The 20,102-nt window shown below is 36.0% G+C and overlaps 1 protein-coding gene across 49 annotated transcripts in view; it reads left to right on the forward strand.

Annotated features, from left to right (window-relative positions):
* RIMS1 (regulating synaptic membrane exocytosis 1) overlaps positions 1-20,102 on the forward strand; it is a 301,642-nt gene that overhangs the window by 225,965 nt on the left and 55,575 nt on the right. For 24 of the 49 annotated variants that reach the window (XM_038132937.1, XM_038132947.1, XM_038132948.1 and 21 more), the window contains 3 exons: positions 974-1,003; positions 9,357-9,469; positions 17,847-18,013. The exons of 10 other annotated variants lie outside the window; for them this stretch is intronic. In XM_038132937.1, the coding sequence (XP_037988865.1) occupies positions 974-1,003; positions 9,357-9,469; positions 17,847-18,013 (310 nt within the window). Of the gene's footprint in view, positions 1-973; positions 1,004-1,030; positions 2,321-9,356; positions 9,470-17,846; positions 18,014-20,102 lie in introns of those variants that run through there. 15 more of the 49 variants (XM_038132940.1, XM_038132950.1, XM_038132987.1 and 12 more) reach the window with 3 other exon arrangements.

Raw genomic sequence — 20,102 nt, forward strand, 5'->3', positions numbered from 1 at the left:
GTGATATTTGTGCAATGGTGATGTCATAGAAGAACAAAGTGTTTTGATGTCCAGTATTTTTTCCTTTAACAAATAAGAATCAGAATTTCATACAGAAAATCGGTATGTTGTCAAATAATACATTGAGTTGCAAGTATCTTTTTTATATTCAACCAATTTAAGATCCCAAAACCAAAAGGAGTGCTAGTGAAAACAGTTTTGTGTTTGTGTACTTGATAATTGAAATGTCATTGCAGTGAGAGTATGGTTGTGGTAATGGTAAAAGATCAAACCTTTTGAGTAAAAATTTTTTTCAAATCTATCAGTATAAAATTGAGTGGCAGAAGAAAAGGAATAAGTCCTTTCAGTTTTAGATTTCAGCCTATCAATGTTGTTTGTTTTGTCTCCATATTTCTGGTTTTATTTTTAAATTATTAGGTGTCACTGCATATTTTGAGGCAGCTTGTGGAATCTTTACTCACGCTGGAGAGTATTTTTCTTGGCACTGCTAACTCTTGCAAATGAGTTCAAGCTTCATCATCTTTTATGTTTTCCTTAAAAATTGATTTTTAATAGTCTGGTGGTTATTGAGTATTACAGATTTCAGTTAATAGAAAATAAATTTTTAACACTCATTATTGCAGAAGAGACTTCAAATTGTGCTGTGTGGTTCAGAAGCAGGAGTGATATTTAAAACAAGGTTTTTATGTCATTCATAAATTTGGGTATGATGATACTTCTCTAGTAGGATACTTAAGGATTCCACAATCTGGTTCTCTATAACATCATTGTTCCTGTTAATTTTAAAGAAAAAATCATAGGCTTTATTATTTGTCATGGTTTATCACTTTAATTTTCTACATTACTTTTACATATGCTGGAGTACTGCCTACTGTACATGCCATTGTCACATGTAACACATTTCTTTATCTAACTTTAAATTTGCTGATTTCTTTTTCTGTTTCCATCATTCCGTGCATTTAATTCATTGAAGAGCAAGAGAATTTTAACTCTCCCACAAAAGGTAAATATTTATGTAATTTTTTACAAATGTTTGGCAACTGTTGATACTGACTTTTCCTTCATTATACTCCATGGCAGTGTATAGGTTTTAGTTAACAGTGTTAACAGACAAAAAGGTTGTTTCTCAAATATCTCTGTGCTATCTGATGCCCCTCTTTAGAATCTGACAATGGTTTCTCTCGTGATTTCTCATGCTTCTATTGACATGCAATATACTGGATTTAACAGAGGTAATCATGACATTTTACATGGCTCAGAAGATGCTTGATTGAGTTAATGTTCACTCAAAGACTTAAGATTTTTCCTAAACTGTTCTTGAGTTCTGCACAGCACATGCTTCTAGTGATGCAACCATGGTCCTTGGCAGCAGTGAAGGATGTTTCCTAGGTGTGGGCTTAGGAATAAAGTGATGATGGTCAGAAACTACTTTTTGTAAGCTGAGACATTCTGAAGAATGAGCTGTGTTCTATTTGCATGTCAGTCCCATGTCAGAAAGTTGTGGGGCAGGTTTAGGGGCAGACATAAAATGCTCACCTTCTGTGAATTTATGCCTGTGCTGATAGCAGAGAATCAGTGAGTTCAAACAACAGGTATCTAAAGCTGTCCCACAAAATGAAAACTGTAGTCTGTTACATCTCTGTCAAAGCCACATTGCAGAAAAGTCCTTTTTTTTTTTTCCTTTTACCTGAAAGTAGAAATTACTTCAAAATCCAAATGAAGCTTGGAGAAAAAAAAATTAAAAACCCACCCCACCCTTTTAATGTTAAAATCAAAATACTATGCTACATAAATATTACTAGCACTGATTAACCTTTTCTGACCTTTATTCCTGAGTCCTGCTCATCTTGGGAAATTCTGGTCTGAATATAGGCTTGGGTGGGTCACAGCCAAACTGCGAGTTGAACTTGAATCAAAGTATTTCCTGCAACTACTTTACTTTCTGAAAGGATGAATACTTAGGTAAAAATAAAGCAACTTCTCCACTAGGTATGAACTCCAATACCCATGCCAAACATACAGAAGTATGTTTTCATGGTAATGTTAAAAAGAGATTAAAAAGAAATATGTAACTTAGGTGTCAGCAGTTATATGATATTGTTGCAGTGTTTAAAATATACTATGAAATGTCTTAAAGTGCTAAGAGTGGTTGATTTTATAAATTATTTCTGTCTCAGTGTTTATATTTCTCTCAAACAGGACAGTACAAATCAATCTTACCTGTTTGTTGATTATGCCTCTGTCAAGATTTGGGCTGCAGTGGATATTTTTTGTTTAAAACAATGGACTTTATGCAGACAAGCTAGACTGTCTCTAACAGGTTTGTAAAAGAGCTTGTTTCCACAAGATTTGGATGGATCTGGCTCAATATCTGGGCATGTGTAGAAGGTGGTGGGATATTTACATGCACACATTCCTCTGGCTCAAGGGAGCTGATAGCAGATGAAACCCAGGGGCTAAAAAGAGCTGGGCAAAAGAAGAGCAGCCAGAAGAACGAAGTGCCAGCAGATCTGGGGAACCATAAATACCTTAATTTGAGCTGATTTATACCAGTAGCCCACTGTAACTTCTTACAAGAGGTAAAAAGAATAGACAGTAGGTGAGTTAGAGAGGAGGATGGGGAGTTACAGGATGTTTTATGAAAGGAGACATAAATGTGAGGGAGAACATATACTACAGAAGTGAACAACACTGACCGTATGAGTCTACAACAAAGAAAACATCTGTTTGAGTCTGCAACAAACATCTGTTCCATGTAATCAATGGAAAAGGTTGCAATAAAGTCTTCAGCAGATTATGAAAGTGCTGAGGGATTTTGCTGCCAAAATCAGTGGTTTGTTATTTTGGTGTTGGTTTTTTTTTGGGGGGGTTTTTTTCCTAATTTTGAGAGGTTTGTGTTTGTTTTCTTGTTGTTTCCTTTTACGTAGAAGCTTCTCTGTGGATGACCCCTGAAGCTCTTTGAGAAAGAACTGAATGTTGCATCATCCAGTTCAGGTTTCTGTATCTTCCTTCTGGAGTGAGTTGTTAATCTCAAGATGGCCACCATGCCTCTGTGTGTACTGAGAGATCCAAGCTCATCTCCCAGCTTGAAAATCTGACTATGTGCCTTGGTTGTGCCTTAATTATGACTGGGAGGAGGTCCAGAGAACCATTAGCTCCCGTGGAAAGGAAATCCATGCACACAAGCTTGAAGTAGCTACAGCAGGTTCTGGTCAGGTAGAGCAGGGTTCAGGACTCTTTCCCTCACAGTCTGCATGTTGCCATTATTTTTTAAAGTTGTTTATTCAAAGAAGTTGTAGCAAGTTCTTCATCTTGGCAACAAATTGATTTTTTGGTTTTACTCACCTTATATTTCAGAACATTTATCTGCTTGTGGTTTTGTGTGCTTTTTAAATTTTGTGGTAGTGTTTGCTGTGAATTTTTAAAGCCATGAAACCTATTGCAAGGATATTTTGTTTGTGCATACTGCAAAACTCATCCTGCAGGATCAACAGAAATGAAATAAGAGACTCTCTGTATTATTTCTGAAATGGATCATCCTGGTCTAACACCAATGTGACTTTTCTTTTCTGTGCCACACAGCCATCTCTGCACTAGAGGACTCTCCCATCCAAATCTTGTTGCTGCTTTATTTCCTTGTCTTTGTTATGGACATGAGTTCTGCCTAGTTTCTTCCTCAGCTGCCACTTCTCAAACCAGATTTTTTTTTTATTTTTTCATATATAATTCTTCAAACTAGATAATTTTTCTCCCTGATTCCACATCTGCATCTAAGTTGCTCAGATGGATTAATTTCCTAGCTTTTAGGGAAAAAAAAGCTACAGCTTTTAGCTGTAGAAAGGCTGTGTACATGCTTCTAGACAGAACTACAGCTGTAGCTGTTTGTCAGCTTTTCAAGCTTTCTTCTTAATATGAGATCTGAAATTGAAGAATAGGTCAGACCTCTCTTGTCTTCTGGAATAAGTGCAGTTCTCTGTTCCCCTGCCTGAACCTGTTGGGCTTGCCTCAGAAGCATTGTAATTATGAGATAAGTTTATGAGATAAATTTTAACTTCAACTTACTTTTCAGTACGTCGTTATATAAGAAATCTTTGTGTCATTTTAGACTTCTAGACCTTTTCTCTTAAAGTTTGCATCATTAAGGATGGATGTATTACATAGTCTGGAAAGAGTTGCAGCTATCTGAAATCTTGATGCCAATTTCTTTGTTATGTAGCTTACTCTGGCATTTCATAGTGCGGGTAAGACTTGGAGGTTTTCCAAGTCATACTATTTGCCTGCACCTCCTCATTCTGTCTTGACCACCTTGAACATAAAGATGAAGTGCCTCGAGAGAAAATGCTGCCTTTTTTGCAGACTTCATCATTATAGAAAAACGGTATGGCCAGTGCTAAGACATCCATAGGTTTTCTACCATCTAGAAAAGCACAGTATGGTTATCAGTTTGAATCACAGGCCATGTAATGTCACCAGTCATTCTGGCATTAAGCCCATACTTGGCTTTGAGCAAGAATGTCCTTTTAGAAAGGTATTTTCACTTAATGAGTGCAATGGATGGAAATTTGTTCCTGGGCTTAATCACCGGACTTTTTAAACATGTATCTTATTACTTTACTGATTTACCTATTCTTTTTTGAAATGTGTGAGGAGATTCTTACCAGATTTTTTTTTGACAAAATACACTGTTTTCCAAAATTTTCAGAATGTAGAGTCTCTTTGATGAATGTTTCAGTATGAAAAAGGTGGATATGTAAAGAGTTAGAGCTCAAGAATAAAAACTAGAACTAGAAAGGCAGCTACAGCATTTTTGCTGTTTCTTGCTTGTTCATTATTGCTGCCTGTTATACAATCCTTATTTAAATGATCCCACATAAGTTACATACATTATGCTATTAGCCTAATAGATGGGTGTTTAAGGCATCGTGTCATTTGGGAATTTTGCATCCAGCATGGAGTTCAGACCCCCTTTTAAACCTTAAAGGGAGATCTTTAGACCTTAAAATTACTTCTGCTTCTTTTGCTCTAGCCACTACTATTAGTGCTGCTTTTATAGCTCTCAATGATTTTCATAGGGTTGGTCTGTTGTTGATGCTGATGCAAGTTTAATTTCTTAGAAAGTCATATTTCTTGAATTGTTAGATTCATATTCTGTGGGTAACAGAAATATGCCATATGACACATCTGTCTAGAAAGGTTTTCTTACAGAAAAAAGAAAAACTTTATCTGCCCTACTCTATCTGTTATATAGTAGTATAGTACCTAGATTATTGTTGTGTTATTTTGTACATATTGAAAAGGTAGTATATATTCTGGACATTTAGGATTCTAGCCACTTCTAACTTCTCCCTCAGCTGAACATCATTTAGGGGTTGAAACATGCCCATAGTAGTTTTCTGAGGACAGAAATAAACATGAGGGCTGTCAACTAGTTAGTGGCACCAGATGTAACTATAAATCTTAACGTTATATATTAAAATGAATGTGACTAGCACATAAAATCTTAGTAAACAAGTAAAGTCTTAGAAAAATTAAGTGTCTATCTCCTTTAAGAAAAAAACAACTGTTAGTCTGTCCTAATTTTCTTTGAGGGTAGATTGCAGGCTGAAATAAGATCTCTAGCTATTTTCTTTAGTTTATTCCATGCCTCTTTCAAGTAGTGTCCTATGGAATTGCATATTGTAGACTACCCACAGTTTTATTGCTGAGTATGACGCTATATGGTATGGAATGGTCCCTCTGGTCAGTTGGGGTCACCTGTCCCACCTTTTTCTTCTCATAGCCTACTTGGGGGCAGGGGGAAGTCAGGACAGGGCAGGGGGCTGCAGTGTGAGGAACAGAGAAGGCCTCAGTGCTATAAAGAACTGCTCAGCAATTACTAAAACACTGATGTGTTACCAACACTTAGTCACAACTAGAAGAACAGGCAGCTGTGAAGAAAACTGCCTCCATCCCAGCCAGACCCAGTACACCTGGGATTACAGGAGTCAGACGGGTTTAAAAATAGATTAATGGAATTGAAATATAACATTTTGATTCCATTCATATGTGTGTCTTTTCTCTCCTGCATGGCTTGATTGTTTATGTACATCATCGTTGTTAACCTTCACGTGGTTTATTAGTAGTAAGCTTTGGCTATAAGGTTGCACCCTTTATTTAAGCAGTCTGATCAATGAGTTCCCTCAATTACTTTTACACTGATCGATCTCACATCTGAATTACCAGCCCTTGAAGAGATGAGAGTTAGAGGTCTTTGAAGTGTGACTTCTGACACCAGAGAGTAACACATTGACACAACTGATACTGATTTTAGCTGTACCACTATTTTTAGACACTTATGGTAAATCTTCATTTTTTAATTCTAGAGCCACTCTAGAGTTTAAAGGTCTTGGGATTACAGTGCTTTGATCTGTAAATTACTGTGTAGTTTTACCTCTCAAGACCTCCAGGAAAAGCACGCTGTAAATAGTGATGTCTTAAAAGAAAGTAGATCCATATTTTTCTAAGAGACAGGCTAAGTATTTTTATGTCCAGTTTTTGTTACCCGTGGTAACCAGCCATGTTCCAAGAAAGCAATGTGATCATATGGTGTTGTTACCTATGGTTGTTACAGTTTTGCTAATGTGTTTTTGCTCCTGTGTTAGACTTTTTTCTGCTTCTCATGATTAACATGTAAAGGTTTTCCCAAGCCACTAGTCAGGCAGATAAAATTTTCCATCACACAACTGAGCTACATTCAACATCTGCCCAGATATGCATGGAAAGAACACAGTTGGATTTTCTAGAGTAGTTTCGTGCAAATGCATGCTTAGAAATAAATTCACAGCTAATTGGTGCTAAATTACATTATACTTCATGCACAAAATCAAATTTCTCCATTAGAGAATTTAGAATACTTCACAGTACTCATTAATTGTTCTCACATTCTTTGATATAGTCACATATATACAAAGGAAAACCAGAACATAAATATGTTAAGCTAAAGGATTTAAACATAACAAAAATTAAGAATTACAGAATTAAGGTTGAATATTTACTCAGTCCTGACTGAAGTAAAAACCTCTGAAATAGCATTAAATTACATAACAGAATATTCTTTCCCAGGTATCATAGGTAATACAGGGTAACATATCATATATATTATTTAGTATAACATACAGTTGACAGGCTAAAGGACCTAAAATTCACACAATGAAAGGATTATGTTTAGAGTAACTCTAATCTGTGCACCATACACATGTAGGGCTAAATTTTTAAAGGGGTCTCATTTTTTCCCTCTGATTTCATATCCTCAGTCTATTTCATGCATGTATGATAGGATTAAGATACCAATTTTTTTTTACTTCAGTCTCTAATTGATCTATCTTAATCCTTTCATATCTGTCCTGAAAATAAGAGGCCATCTTTAAAAATTTCACCTAAAGTGCTCAATTTTGCCTTCAGATACCTCCATGCAACTTCCATTGAAGTAATTGGAGCTGTGCCTGCATATCTGATGGTGGAACTGGATTCATTGCAATTAAGGTACACATTTACTGGCATAATTAGTCATCTGGAATAATTGCTGGGCCCAGTGTGACATTCTGCATGTGCAGAATTTGCTAGATTGGACTCTGCATTATGGGAGACTGAAGATAATGATAACTTTATTTAATGCCTTAGATTTGTAACTGTAGCAGAATTTTAATGTAGTTTGTTGTACTTATTTTTCTTATTTTTAAATAAGAAATGCAGAAGGAATTCACAATGATGCCTTTGTATATATTTTCATACCCAACCAGCACACAGACATTCTGTCATTTCCACGAGCATGTTACAAATGCTATGTGCAGGCACAATTGTGATTTGTGCAGTAGCTTATAGTTTAAAATATCTAATCCTGAGTGTAGTGCTTTTTATTTTTTTTTTTGGCCTTATATCTTTGTGCTGGCAAAGCACAGACAAAAAAATCAATCTGTAAATAATGCCACAGTGTATAACTAACAGCATAAAAGCCATGCATGAGAACTTAAGTACCTCTTAATTTAAAATGCATACAGTACTTATTTTCCAGTAATTTAAAATTATCTGTGTTTTGTGATTGCAAGTTGATTACAGGCAGCTTTAATATAGGTGTCTCTCTCCTGTCACCAATCTGGGGAGGGGCTCTTTGACTTATAAAAGTAGTGGTTTTGTAGAGAGTAATATAAATCCACGGTTGGCACAAAAGCAGAAGATTTTGTGGAGGTTGCCTCAAGTAAAATTAAATTTGTGACACATAAAAGAATTCCAGCTTAAAAGAAGTTTTTCTGAGATGTTATAACCTGTTAAACCACAATGAATGTAGTGAATACTCCTGTGATTTAGAATAGTTGCTGATAAATATTTGGGTCTAGTTCTAGAATTGTTAAAAAGTGACAGTTTTCCTGGTATTGATGTTACCTGTATTGCTTTGAATTTAAAATGCTATGAAAGTTTAAGAATAGCAGAATATATAGATCCCTCTGAAATTTATTTGCTGCCACAAAAGTGGTGGCAAGTTACTTGGAGGAAGCCTTGGCCCAGGGGCATTTACAGCACTCTCTCTGTTAGTGCAAGGTTGTCTGCCTGTGGCAGGCACAGCCAATATGAGTTGCCATACCTTGTTCAAGTTGAAGAAGATGTTCTTTATAGCACCACAACTCCTTGAAGGTGCAAGATATCTGTTTTTAAAGAAACACTGCCATATGGAAGTTGAAAACACAAGAACAAATAATTATTTGAAGTAAAGGTCATCATTACAGAACAAAGTAGTGATTTTAAAGGAGGTCTTGTTAAAGAAAAAATCAAACTACTAGAAAATGACTGTGTTTTTGATATGACTGGTTGAATTGGAGAAACTATTCCTCTCAAATAGTCTAAGCTATGTTAAACTGCTATGTTTCAATATAGTAGGAGGAGTTAATTACTTTAAAAATAAATTTTAATACCTGTTTCATGCATTAATTCTTAGAATGCTACTGTAATATTTTCTACATTTAAACAAACACATGCTTAGGTGATCATGGATTTATGTCCCCTGCATCCAGAATATTTAACAGGTGTATAATTCAGTCTGCCACCTAAATTTTTTCACTCTTTTCATATCTGTTGCACCAGCTTGATTATGTGTAGAAATTGGGATGTCTGCTCATTTTCAGGTAAAGACTCTCACAATGAAAGTAGTTGATTTCTTGACATTAGTGTTCCTTTGTTCTGTGCTTACACCCTGCTTGTTCTACATGTTTGTACATTTCTTTGTTTTGTTGAAATGGAAATAAGCTAAAATTGTTGCTAAACCATTTGTTTTTTCCAAAACTTTTTCTCTATTTTTAATTGATTTTCATTGTGTGTTTTTGCAGCAAGCTTAGTAGTGGAGGAGCGAACGAGACAGATGAAAATGAAAGCGCACCGTTATAATCAGACATCAGGGTCTGGTTCTAGCCAAGAACATGAGCGTGAGCAATATACCAAGGTAAAGTCAGTAGTCTTGAAATGATACTTTGGCTTGAAAATGGAAGGCATAAACTTGTTTATTTAAAGTATATAACCTTCAACCAACTCTATATAACCAACCAAGTATATAACCAACTCTATTTTAAATCCTGACAGAAATGTCTTCAACTAATAGCTTTTTAGCATCATTTTTACCCCCATCTGCTGTGCATTAGAGTTAGTCTTTGACATCAGCTCAAATGAAACTGGAAAAACCAGTGTGCTTAAAAACTTCAGGAAAGCTTTTCAGAAAGAAAAAGTTTAGGAAAGAAAGATCCTTCAACAGCTGTTAAAAAGAGATTATCACATCTAGCTTAGGAAGTCGTTATATTTCCAGTCCCTGGAGTTTGGAAAAGTAGGCCATGAAAGAGTAGGTTGGCCCTTGTTGCTGTGTGATGTGTAGAGATCTAGACAGAACTAGGTCCAACCTCATGCAGATGTTCTCGTATTTGTATTATTTTTTTTTGCATCCTAATAATGTCAGAGATAAACTATTTCCTTTCTTGAAGTACCTACTGATTACTTTGATTTCATTTTCGAATAGAAGCATAAAGAGTTTCTGTGATAATGGAATATATTGAAATTACGTTAACAAAGTTGTACAGAGGGATTTTGTTTTCTTGATGAGGCTAAAATGATAGGCCATAACTTTTTCATTTGAACGGTATAGGGTTCTAAGCAAACTGATGAAAATGTCTTGCCCATCTGCACTGCTGCTTACAATTCGAGCTGTGAGGAGCTGGATGCTCCTGGAGGTACAGGTTAAAATAATGTATAAGTGAGGTACTCATGTAAAGCAAAATCACAGATTTACTTAGGAATGTTTAAATAGAACCTAAATGAACAGTTCTCAAAAGGAAGAGAAACAAGAGAAACAAGGCTTTAGGCCCTGAAGGGCCAAATTGTGGGATATCAGTGCTATTAAGAAAACTCAGCAGCTGGGGTGGAAATTTCCAGTGAGATCCTCTATCAGAAGCAGGAATTTGTTTTAAAATTAAAACAGCTCAATTGCTGCTGAGTTTGCTGCTATCTTCAAAAGAGGTCCACTCAGGGCAAGAGGGTGAGATGCCCTTTGGTACTCTGTGGTACTTCCCAAGTGTCTCTGTGGTACTTCCCAAGTACCACCTAACAAGGTAGAAAAAATAGTCAAAATAGGGTTGATAAAATTTTCATTAGAGAGAGGTAACACACAGTCTGACAACTTTTGCCAGGATAACCAGACACCTTTGTTCAGAGACAAAGGCCAGGTTTCTGAGTTAGATTATATGTTAGAGATTGATTAAAAATTTTTATTTATCATTCTAAAACATATTTCTTGATCCTAACTCTCTAATATTTATGATAAGCATCATTTTGGCCCTCCAATATGTTTTTCTTATTTGATCAGTATAGGTCCAGTGTATGGTTAAATAGTTGTTAGAAAACATCAACCCACAATGTTAAAAATTTCTCTTATCCTTAGAACCTTGACTTTTTTAGGATCTTCTTTTGGTTTTAAATGCATGTGTAAATCAAAATAGAAATCATGATGAGTATTGAATCAAAAGAACACTGAAATTATTCTATTCAGAATTTTGCTTCATTTCGCTGTGGTGATAGTCATCACTTTAAAAATGCTACCAAAGCAAACATTATGCTACTGTTTTTCTCTATCCTGAGAAAATGGTGAAGGAGTCAAGAAAATAACCAAGACAGATGAAGATTTGGACATTTGAAAATGTAGTAGGTTATATCAGCTGTTGTAGTAAAGCTGATGACTGAGACTTCTCAGAACTGAATACTGTACCAAATTGCTGCTGCAAAATTTGTAAAAAGTCTTTGAAAGCTGCAGAAACAAGGCTAATTTTAACTAAAGAAATAAAAAATATTAAGTCGTATAATAGGCATCTGGAATAGGGAAAAATAAATATTAGCTGACTACTAAAGAAATAGCAATTGCAAGTAGAGGTTTTCTCTCTTTAAACAAAATCCTTCTTTCTTTCCTAAATAGCAGTGTTTTCCCACTGCTCCAGAAAATAAACATATTTATTAGAGAAATTATACTGTGCTGAACATTGAGAAAATAGTCCATTCTGCATTTCAGAGCAATCAACTCACATGGGTTTGATTCTTCCAATATTTTTGCATTTGCAAATATGTTTGTTTTATTACATACAAAATTCTCTAAACCATTCAGAAATTTTCCTTCAGTATGGGACTTGATCATATTTGCAATGGTTAATTATGCATATACAAAATAATTCTGGAAAGTTTTTCTCTTATATTGAAACAAGCCTTTTTTAAACAGAGATTTTATAACTGGTCCTTTGCAATTTCCAGTCAATTTCTGATGCATTACAGTTTTGGAATTTTTCCCACTCAGTTTCTTAATTTTCTAGTTACAGTAAGCAAGCAATAATTTTCCAAATGTGCACTATGCAAGTTTCCATTTTGAACATCCATTAATGGATTTTGAATAGGCAACGGTCTGCCCTGCAACATTTGCATACATCCTTATGGTTGTTCCACTCTGTTTTGAGACTTTCACATGGGAGCTTTGAGAGCTCACATCCTTATTTCCTCCCAGTGCAGTGGAAAGACTCCACAATTTTTGTGAAACAGTTAACTTCTAATAAGCTAAACAAAAAAGAAAAAAAAATGAAACTTAAAAAACCACCAGACCTCTGAGGATTTTTCAAAAGAGTTTAAACAAGAGCTTTTTTGCCTTCTTTTTTATCTATTGGTGAGGCTGTAGTGGCTAGTGTGCACATATTTGTGCTGTTTCAGTGCTTGAGAGAATCAAAACATTTGGTGGCATAATTCTGGATTTGCACAGAGGTGAATTACAGTGTAATGCAATTTTAATTCAAAATACAGTACGTTTTTTTTATTCCAGATGCCACACATAGAACACAACACCATGCTTGCAGCTGCTCTGGCTTAACATTTTTTTGGAAGTTCTGTTTATTCAAGAGAGTTATTGATTAGAGCACTGTAATACTTTAAAAGGATGTCACTCTATATTTAGATGCACTACTGACTTAAGACTGTATGTGATTGAAAAGCATTTAGCGTAAAAGTGTAATCATGGCATTTGTTCTGTGGCACTGTGGATTTAACTCAAAAGTTACTGTCTTAAAACTTTTATGTGTTAACAGTTAAGGTCTAAAGCAGGGGCTGGGTAGGATACCTGGGCTGATAGGAAGCTGATTATGTTAAGTTATGCTGGGTAAGGCATCTAGGGCTGTATACAGAAAATACTTTCAGACATAGACGTGACATCTTCTTTCGGTCCCCTTCACCCACCTGGAAGAAAAAAATCTTTAATATGTGTCATATTAAGATGGCAGTCACACCAGTACTGGCTGGATTTCACAAAATTTAGTGACTTCCATTTATTTGACCTGTGGGCTTCACTGCAGTTTCCTCATGGTTTGACTTGCTCATTTTTACTGTTCCCTGTTTGGAAGTTGAGCCGTGTTCATAGGAGTTGGATACAATTGTAGGAAGGGTTCTTTAGAATCACTGGTGCTTAGTGGCCCCTGGACCATGGTGTGAGCTCCTCCTAAGACAGAAGATGGTGGGAGTCAGTGGTGAGTCCTGAGCACCCTAAGGTGCCAACTGCTGGGCTGTGAATGCCAGCAGCATTCAGAGAAACCCTATGTGAGCAATCATAAAACTGAAAGTGCTTTGAGCAGGATTCAGTGTTTTCTGACAAAATTCCTCATAAGAGTGCCTCAAAAGATAGGTGTTATCTCAAGACTTGTGTAAGTCCCTGGATGAATCTGTGCATCTGGTCTGTATTTCCCTTTCCTCATGTTAATGACCTCATTTTAAAGCCATTTTATTTTCTCATTTCATTTCCTCTTTTTAAGCACATAACAAGGTATATACCTGTCAGGGTTAGTCAGTTGGGGCTTTTTTTGCAGTCAAAGGACAGCACACTCATTTAATTTTCCAAGCTCTGAACTCTTGTATTCTTCATGTTTTTGGGAGTTAAATCTGGGAATATAAATACTTTTATATTAGAAATACTCTCTAATATGTTCTAGTGAATTGTTAAATGACTTCTAAGATGTGCCTTATAATCAGTAAAATTGCTAACATTGTTAGTCGTGACGGATCTGTAAAATAATTCGTGAAGTACACTCTTTGGTTTGTAGCTATGCTCTTCCCATTGATATTAACACATCTGCAGTTCATCACACCCCTTTTTTCTCCTTTTGCTGCTGAGCAAGAACCAACAGGTGGTAAAGTGAATGGAAGAACTGCATTCCAGCTGTTTATGGATGTCTGTTTCTGTAATGCAGGCAAGAAAAGCACAGATATTTTTGGCATTTGAAACTAGCTGTTATTAATGGTTAAAAAAACACACCTACTCTTTAGTAATTTCTATTGCAGTTGCTGCAAACTTCAGTGAATCTCCTAATGGGATGAATTGTGCACCTTGGAAAAGAAATGTTACATAAGCTTTAAGATATAGAGTTGAAAGAGAAGTGGTTGCACTGAAAATATACTTAATTTTGAAGCTTCAAAATGATGTAATGTTTAAATATCTCAGGGAAACTTATTGCAAATATATGTGCAGTTTCCAACAGCAGCAGCTTTTTGCTTTTCAGTAGTACTTTTTCATATTGTTTTTGAGCCCAGTTGGAAACCTGCAGGCATTACTTCATTGCAGGTACCATAGAAGACTATCTTAGGCCATGTTATTTTTCTTCTGAATTATACATTCAGGTGTATTGCAGCAGTAAAATATTCTTATTTTAATGAGCACTATTTGTGGAATAATACTATTTATTTCTCTCTGTATTTGAAGGGAAAAAAGCGTAACTTCAGAATTGCCTTAATTTTGTTCATCTGTTAGCTAAGATGACTGATTATCAGATTGTATCAGAGGTAGGTAGGAAATCATTAGGACAACTTGTATGCCTCCTGTAGAAGTCAGTGAATTAATTAGAAGCAGCAGGTATAAGAAGGAAAAGCTAAATCCAGAAGCAGTGGTAGTAAAATGTAAACTCTGTAGCACTAAGCATTAATTTTCAGCATCACTACTTTTTGTGCTAATCTCTATTTCTGTGAAGGGAAAGGTTTTCAATTTCTTGGGAATCACAGCTGTGCCATACAGTATAAAGGGATAGGAAAAGCTCAGCCATGCCATGAAAATCTCATTTAGGAAGGGATGCTCCATGTTTTTTTGCAATAGCTGTGTGATTGCAATACAAGGCAAGTAGAAGAAGACATGGATTCATTTTTTTCTTTATGTCCCATCTCACTGTAAAATACTCTGTTTACCAACATATGAAAAACTGTCTTTTAAGCCAGTCTGATAGCTACAAAACAATTCCATTTTTCTAACTGCTGGACTATAGGGAGAAAAGCAGAGTGAGGGTATCTATATAGCTGCCACTTACAGGATGATACCTGGGCTGAAGACCCCTGCACCAGTAAATGGTTTCATATTGATACTGAACAGTGAATTGATGAGGCTGAATCTCTAAAAAGCCACTGATACACAAACTGGGACTTCTAACTTCTCTCCCAGTATTCTAACCAGTAAGCTGCACAACCATGCTTGATGCTTTCCCTCTCTCCCCTCTCCCCATCCTTCCCAGCTCACCTAGATACCCCATGAAAGATGGAACAAATTCAGTACAAGTGAAACAGGGGGTCTTTTTCATGACATACCCAGTCCACCTGTTGAATCATAAGTTGAGTGCTAACAGCTGGATTCAGGTGTGGCTTGGAACAAAGGCCAGCAGCCAAAACCTCCCTCAGTACTTAGAAGAAAGACTTCCAGCAGGACAGCTTCCAGAAGTCACTGCATCTGGCCTTGATGGTTCTATGATGGGGGTGTCTGCCTTCTCCAGCAGCATATCATGGTTGCTCTGGGACCACCTAAGTCTTCTACCCCAGCAGGTTCACTGTGTACACTCTCAAACCAAAGGCCACAAAGGGAATATGGACTTTTTGGAGAGAAAGAGAAGTAATTGGACCTTGTAATGGCAGAGGGAAGAAGTCAGGTTGTCTTCAGCAAATACAAATTAAGCATGGAGGTGTTTCTGAAACAGTCTGTTGCTGTACATAAGAAACCCCATGCATTTGAGAAAGATTGCTTGGTTATATTTTAAACAAAAATTTTTGAAACCTCAACTTCAGAGGATTAATTTGTAGATATAATCTCAATATATGGGATGGGTGAAATCCCTATTTCACTGAAATCAACAGAAATTTTATTATTAAATGGGATGATTTTGCAGATTGCAAATCTATTTAGCATAATGGAAAGCCCGATCATTCAATGTGTCCAGATATTTTTCATATTTGTTCATGTCTCATTTAGAGTAGCTTGAGGGACTCGTTGGGAATTCTTTAGGAATTTTGCATAAAACATCAAGTTTGATTCAGGGCTGGGACAATTTAACTTATGCTGGAGACAATTAACCATTCAGTTTTCTAGCCTCTAAATATTTAGCCTAAGTAAAAAGTTTTCAAACTTCAATTCTTGCTTTGAATATTTTTTTTAGATTTTAGAAGGAAAATGTGATACCATATTATGAAATATGTCTGCTAAGAATTAGTATGGTTTATGTTTCCATTTTGGAGTTACCATTTGATCTTGCAGTCTGAAGGATAGCAATCAGCAGAATTGTTTAACAGACTCTACAAGTAGCAGACTCTACTTTTACATTACCAAAAGGTGATCTGAATAAACCTACCAGCATAGTCTCACCCCATTGGGCATTTATTCAGTGAAGTCACAAGTCACTTGTAAAGAGAGCCTCCCAATAAATTCCTGCTGTAGTTGAAAATATTTTTGAACATCGTGGTACTTGAGTCCTTTCTGGTACCCATTTTCATAAAGTTATAGCCTTATCTCCTGCAGATGTTTTTACTCAGCCACTGTAAGGCCCTCACAGGGTATTGCTTAGAGTTTCTGCTAAGCAGTGTTCTAATGCACACCTGAGAAACACAGTGAGACAGTAAATTTATATAATCTCCATTTGTCCTGTAGATTTCTATATTTGCAATTAGACTTGCTTTATTCCTTCCCTTTCTCTACTCCTATTGACTTCCTCAATTTATGTTCAATGTCTTACCACGAAGTTTCCACATGTGCACAAGCATAGTTGCTGAAAGGCACTGGAGCAAGAGAAGATAAACCTGGCTTAAGGAAAGGAGACCTGATACACTCATCTATACAAACTCAAGCTTGTGTTTGCCAGGTTTTTGAAATTAAGTCATGGCATTTGCTGAGTAACTCAGCCAGCAACCCAGTGCCTAGTCGGAGTTTGTATATTCACAGACAGCCACAGGTTTGTGTATGATTCAAAAATAAACCTTTATGACTTGTAATTTTACAGAGCACAGATCTGGAAAATGAACTCCCTAGAGTGTCATGTCAAAAATTGCCTAGTGCTCCTATGTGTTAATAGTTTTCCCATAATATACCCTGGGAAGTGTGCCACTGGTTTGGTTCCTTTCCAGCCAAGAGTACCTTCCTCTAATGACAGTGTGTTTTAGTTTTGTGAGCCAGAAAACCATTTTGTCCTCATATATCTATGAGTGAAGATTTAGGTAAGTGTGACATTGCTAGGATTGAAGCTTCCTTTTATACCTGTCTGGTGGATGGTATGAGCAATAAGAGCATTATGTAACGTGTGGTGTGACAGTTGATTTGAAATGTGAAGTAACTTCTACATCTGTCCACATATTCATCCTGTTGGGTCTTCTGCTAGTTCTTGGGCATGTGCAGATGTAAAAGCAACTAGATCAGGGAATTGCCTGGGAAAACATACTGTATTTACTGAGTTAGCCTTCTGCCTAACTAGTCCTCTAGTATCACAATACAAAAAGAAATTTTTAGATAGAAAATGTAATTTTTTTTCTTTTTTTATAGAGCTTAGGAACTGATATCAATCACTTATACCTTCATGTAGCATTACATTTCATTCAGGCTCGTATGCAGTTCTATGTGAAGGTATTTCATAACAGATATTTTTATTATTTTAAAAATTTAAAACAGAGTCTACAGCCAAATGGATGGTGTGCATGTGCTTGAGATGTCTGTCTGCTGCATAAATATTTCATATAAATATTTCTTTATTGTAGTTCTAGTGTGCTGAAGAACCAACAGCCCATTTAATTCCCAATGTGTTATTTTATTCCAAGTATCTTCTTTAGTCCATAAATAACATGTTTCATTTCTGCACTAGACATAAAGGCATTACTTAATGTAGGCATATCTTTGAATTTCATACCATTTTGTTGTATCTAAAAGCAGTTAAAGAGAATTGTCATACATAGGTCATGTGTTGTCTCAATGAATGTGTTCTGTTTTGATGAGACTCCTCACCCTTTCTTTTCTTGATCTCTAGTATAATATACAAACAGATCAGTACAGAAGTTGTGATAACGTCTCTGCCAAATCATCAGATAGTGATGTCAGTGATGTGTCAGCCATTTCCCGAACCAGCAGTGCCTCTCGCCTCAGCAGCACAAGTTTTATGTCAGAGCAATCTGAGCGCCCTCGGGGCAGGATCAGGTGAGTTCTCCATGCAGCTTCAATTGCATCACACTCCCTCTTTCACTGAGTGCCATAACACAACCAGAAATCCTTGAAACTGGATAACCACAACATAAGAATTTGTGAAAAATGTTATGCTCATATAAACTGTCTTCCATGACTGGCCTAAGATAACAATATTTTTGCAGTTGTGCATTAAACAGAAAGCAAACTTCCCATGAGAAGATGATAGATTAATGTACACAGGTTGTCCTCTCATTGTTGGCTAAGAATCAGTGTAATCAGTATGTCAGTAAGGTATTACAGCAGAAATATTACTAGATTTTTCAGTTAAGCAGTTTTTTTCATAAAAGCTTAGTTTTTCTTTCTCAAAGTATTTTTCCCTACTTACATGCATTTATTTTGCTGTTTTCATGTATATGATAAATTACTAGATTTGAAACTATTATTCATGTAGTAATTTTGATATTTCTTGTTCAGAAGTAGTTTAATTCATTTCCATGATCAATAATTTCTTGTTCAGAAGTAGTTTAATTCATTTCCATGATCAATAATCAAATACATCCTTCATCCTTGATACTAATCTGTTCTGGGGTTAGGGCTTTTTAGATGCACACATTGGTTTTTGTTTTCATTTAACTTGATGACAAAACTCTCAGCAACTACAAATGCTCTAGGATTAGCTTGGTAGTCTTTGATTACATTTGCCAGTTCCTGAACTGTCAAAAATTTGACTTTAGGTGTTCTAAAATACAAGAAGAATTATAAACTGTAAAAAAAAAAAAAATTATCCCTACCAGGAAATCTGCCTAATATAAGTCTGGAAGGCATCATTTACCACTCAGAATACCTCTAGACAGGCTCAGTGTCTGAGAAGATCAGCTGCAGGAGTTTTGTATGTTTATGCAAAAAGGGGGGGATGTTGGGAAAACTCAGAAACTGGCCTCTGTGTTTGAGCTAGATACACCTAATTTTCTTTTCAAGGAATGTTCACAAAGGTGTTTAAAGTCATATTTCAGATTGGTGGAGGTATAACGTGACAGCTGCAGTAATCCACAATCCAGCAGAACACTGCAGTGGGACAGTAAATGTATTTAAAATAATTTCAATTCATGTCCTTAAATGCTGCATTTCATAATGTCCTAGCTTTTCACTATTTGACACTCTTACAAGGGTCTTTCTTCATACCAAAACACCTTATTTCATAGACACAGAATTTTTCTCAACTAGTGTCTCATGGTGTCTTTGTCAGGTTCAACAAGAATAGGATTTTTTCCCAAGGATATGTGTAACAGATTTTGTCAGAAATTTTCCTTGAGTTCAGAATATCTGATCATAAATATGCACCTATTTTTCTTCTCCACATATGTTCTAGATATGAACCTAGTTAGCATATAGAAACTCAAATGAGGTTGCTCAGTTCTTGCCATTTCACTAAATTAAGTCATTCAACAAATATCCTTACCTTGAAGAGTAGTCTGGGATTCAGATTTGTAACCTGAAGTGATTGATGCAAGTTCTAAATACAAGTTTATAAAATAGGTTCTTGCTTTCTAATTTGTTTAGCATTTTCAGGTATGTGTTAAAACAAATGGCTTTGCATGGATAAGCTACTCTGTATATGAAGTTATTCAAAGCATCTTTCGTATTACCATTCTGGGAAGTCTGGTTAACTGCTGTGCTCTCTAGTTGGAGGTGAGGAAAAAAATTACCAGGAATTTTTGGTGTGCAAACAAAAAGTTCTGGCACTTCTGATTTGAATCAGAATCAGATTTGTGAATTTCGAGTTGGTGTGCATTTAATGAGTGAAGTCAAATTATCAGTCCTTCTTTATGGAGATTTGCTTTCATTGATCATGGTCTTTATGGATTCATGATACAGTCACGCAGTACTTTGTGCCTGAGACATTACTGTGTATGGCTCTGAAACATTTCTCGCATCCTAAATGAAGCGGAAGGAAATGTTTTTGTGGTTTAATGCAAATGATTGATAAGTAAGAACCCATGATGATTAATCAGCACCATATGGGCTTGATCAGACAAAGAAGGACATTTGCTGACTTAATAAAAAATTATGCCAGATTCTGTCATTGCATGACTTTCAATTT

This window comes from Motacilla alba, chromosome 3 (assembly GCF_015832195.1).
Source record: "Motacilla alba alba isolate MOTALB_02 chromosome 3, Motacilla_alba_V1.0_pri, whole genome shotgun sequence".
NCBI classification, from domain to species: domain Eukaryota; kingdom Metazoa; phylum Chordata; class Aves; order Passeriformes; family Motacillidae; genus Motacilla; species Motacilla alba.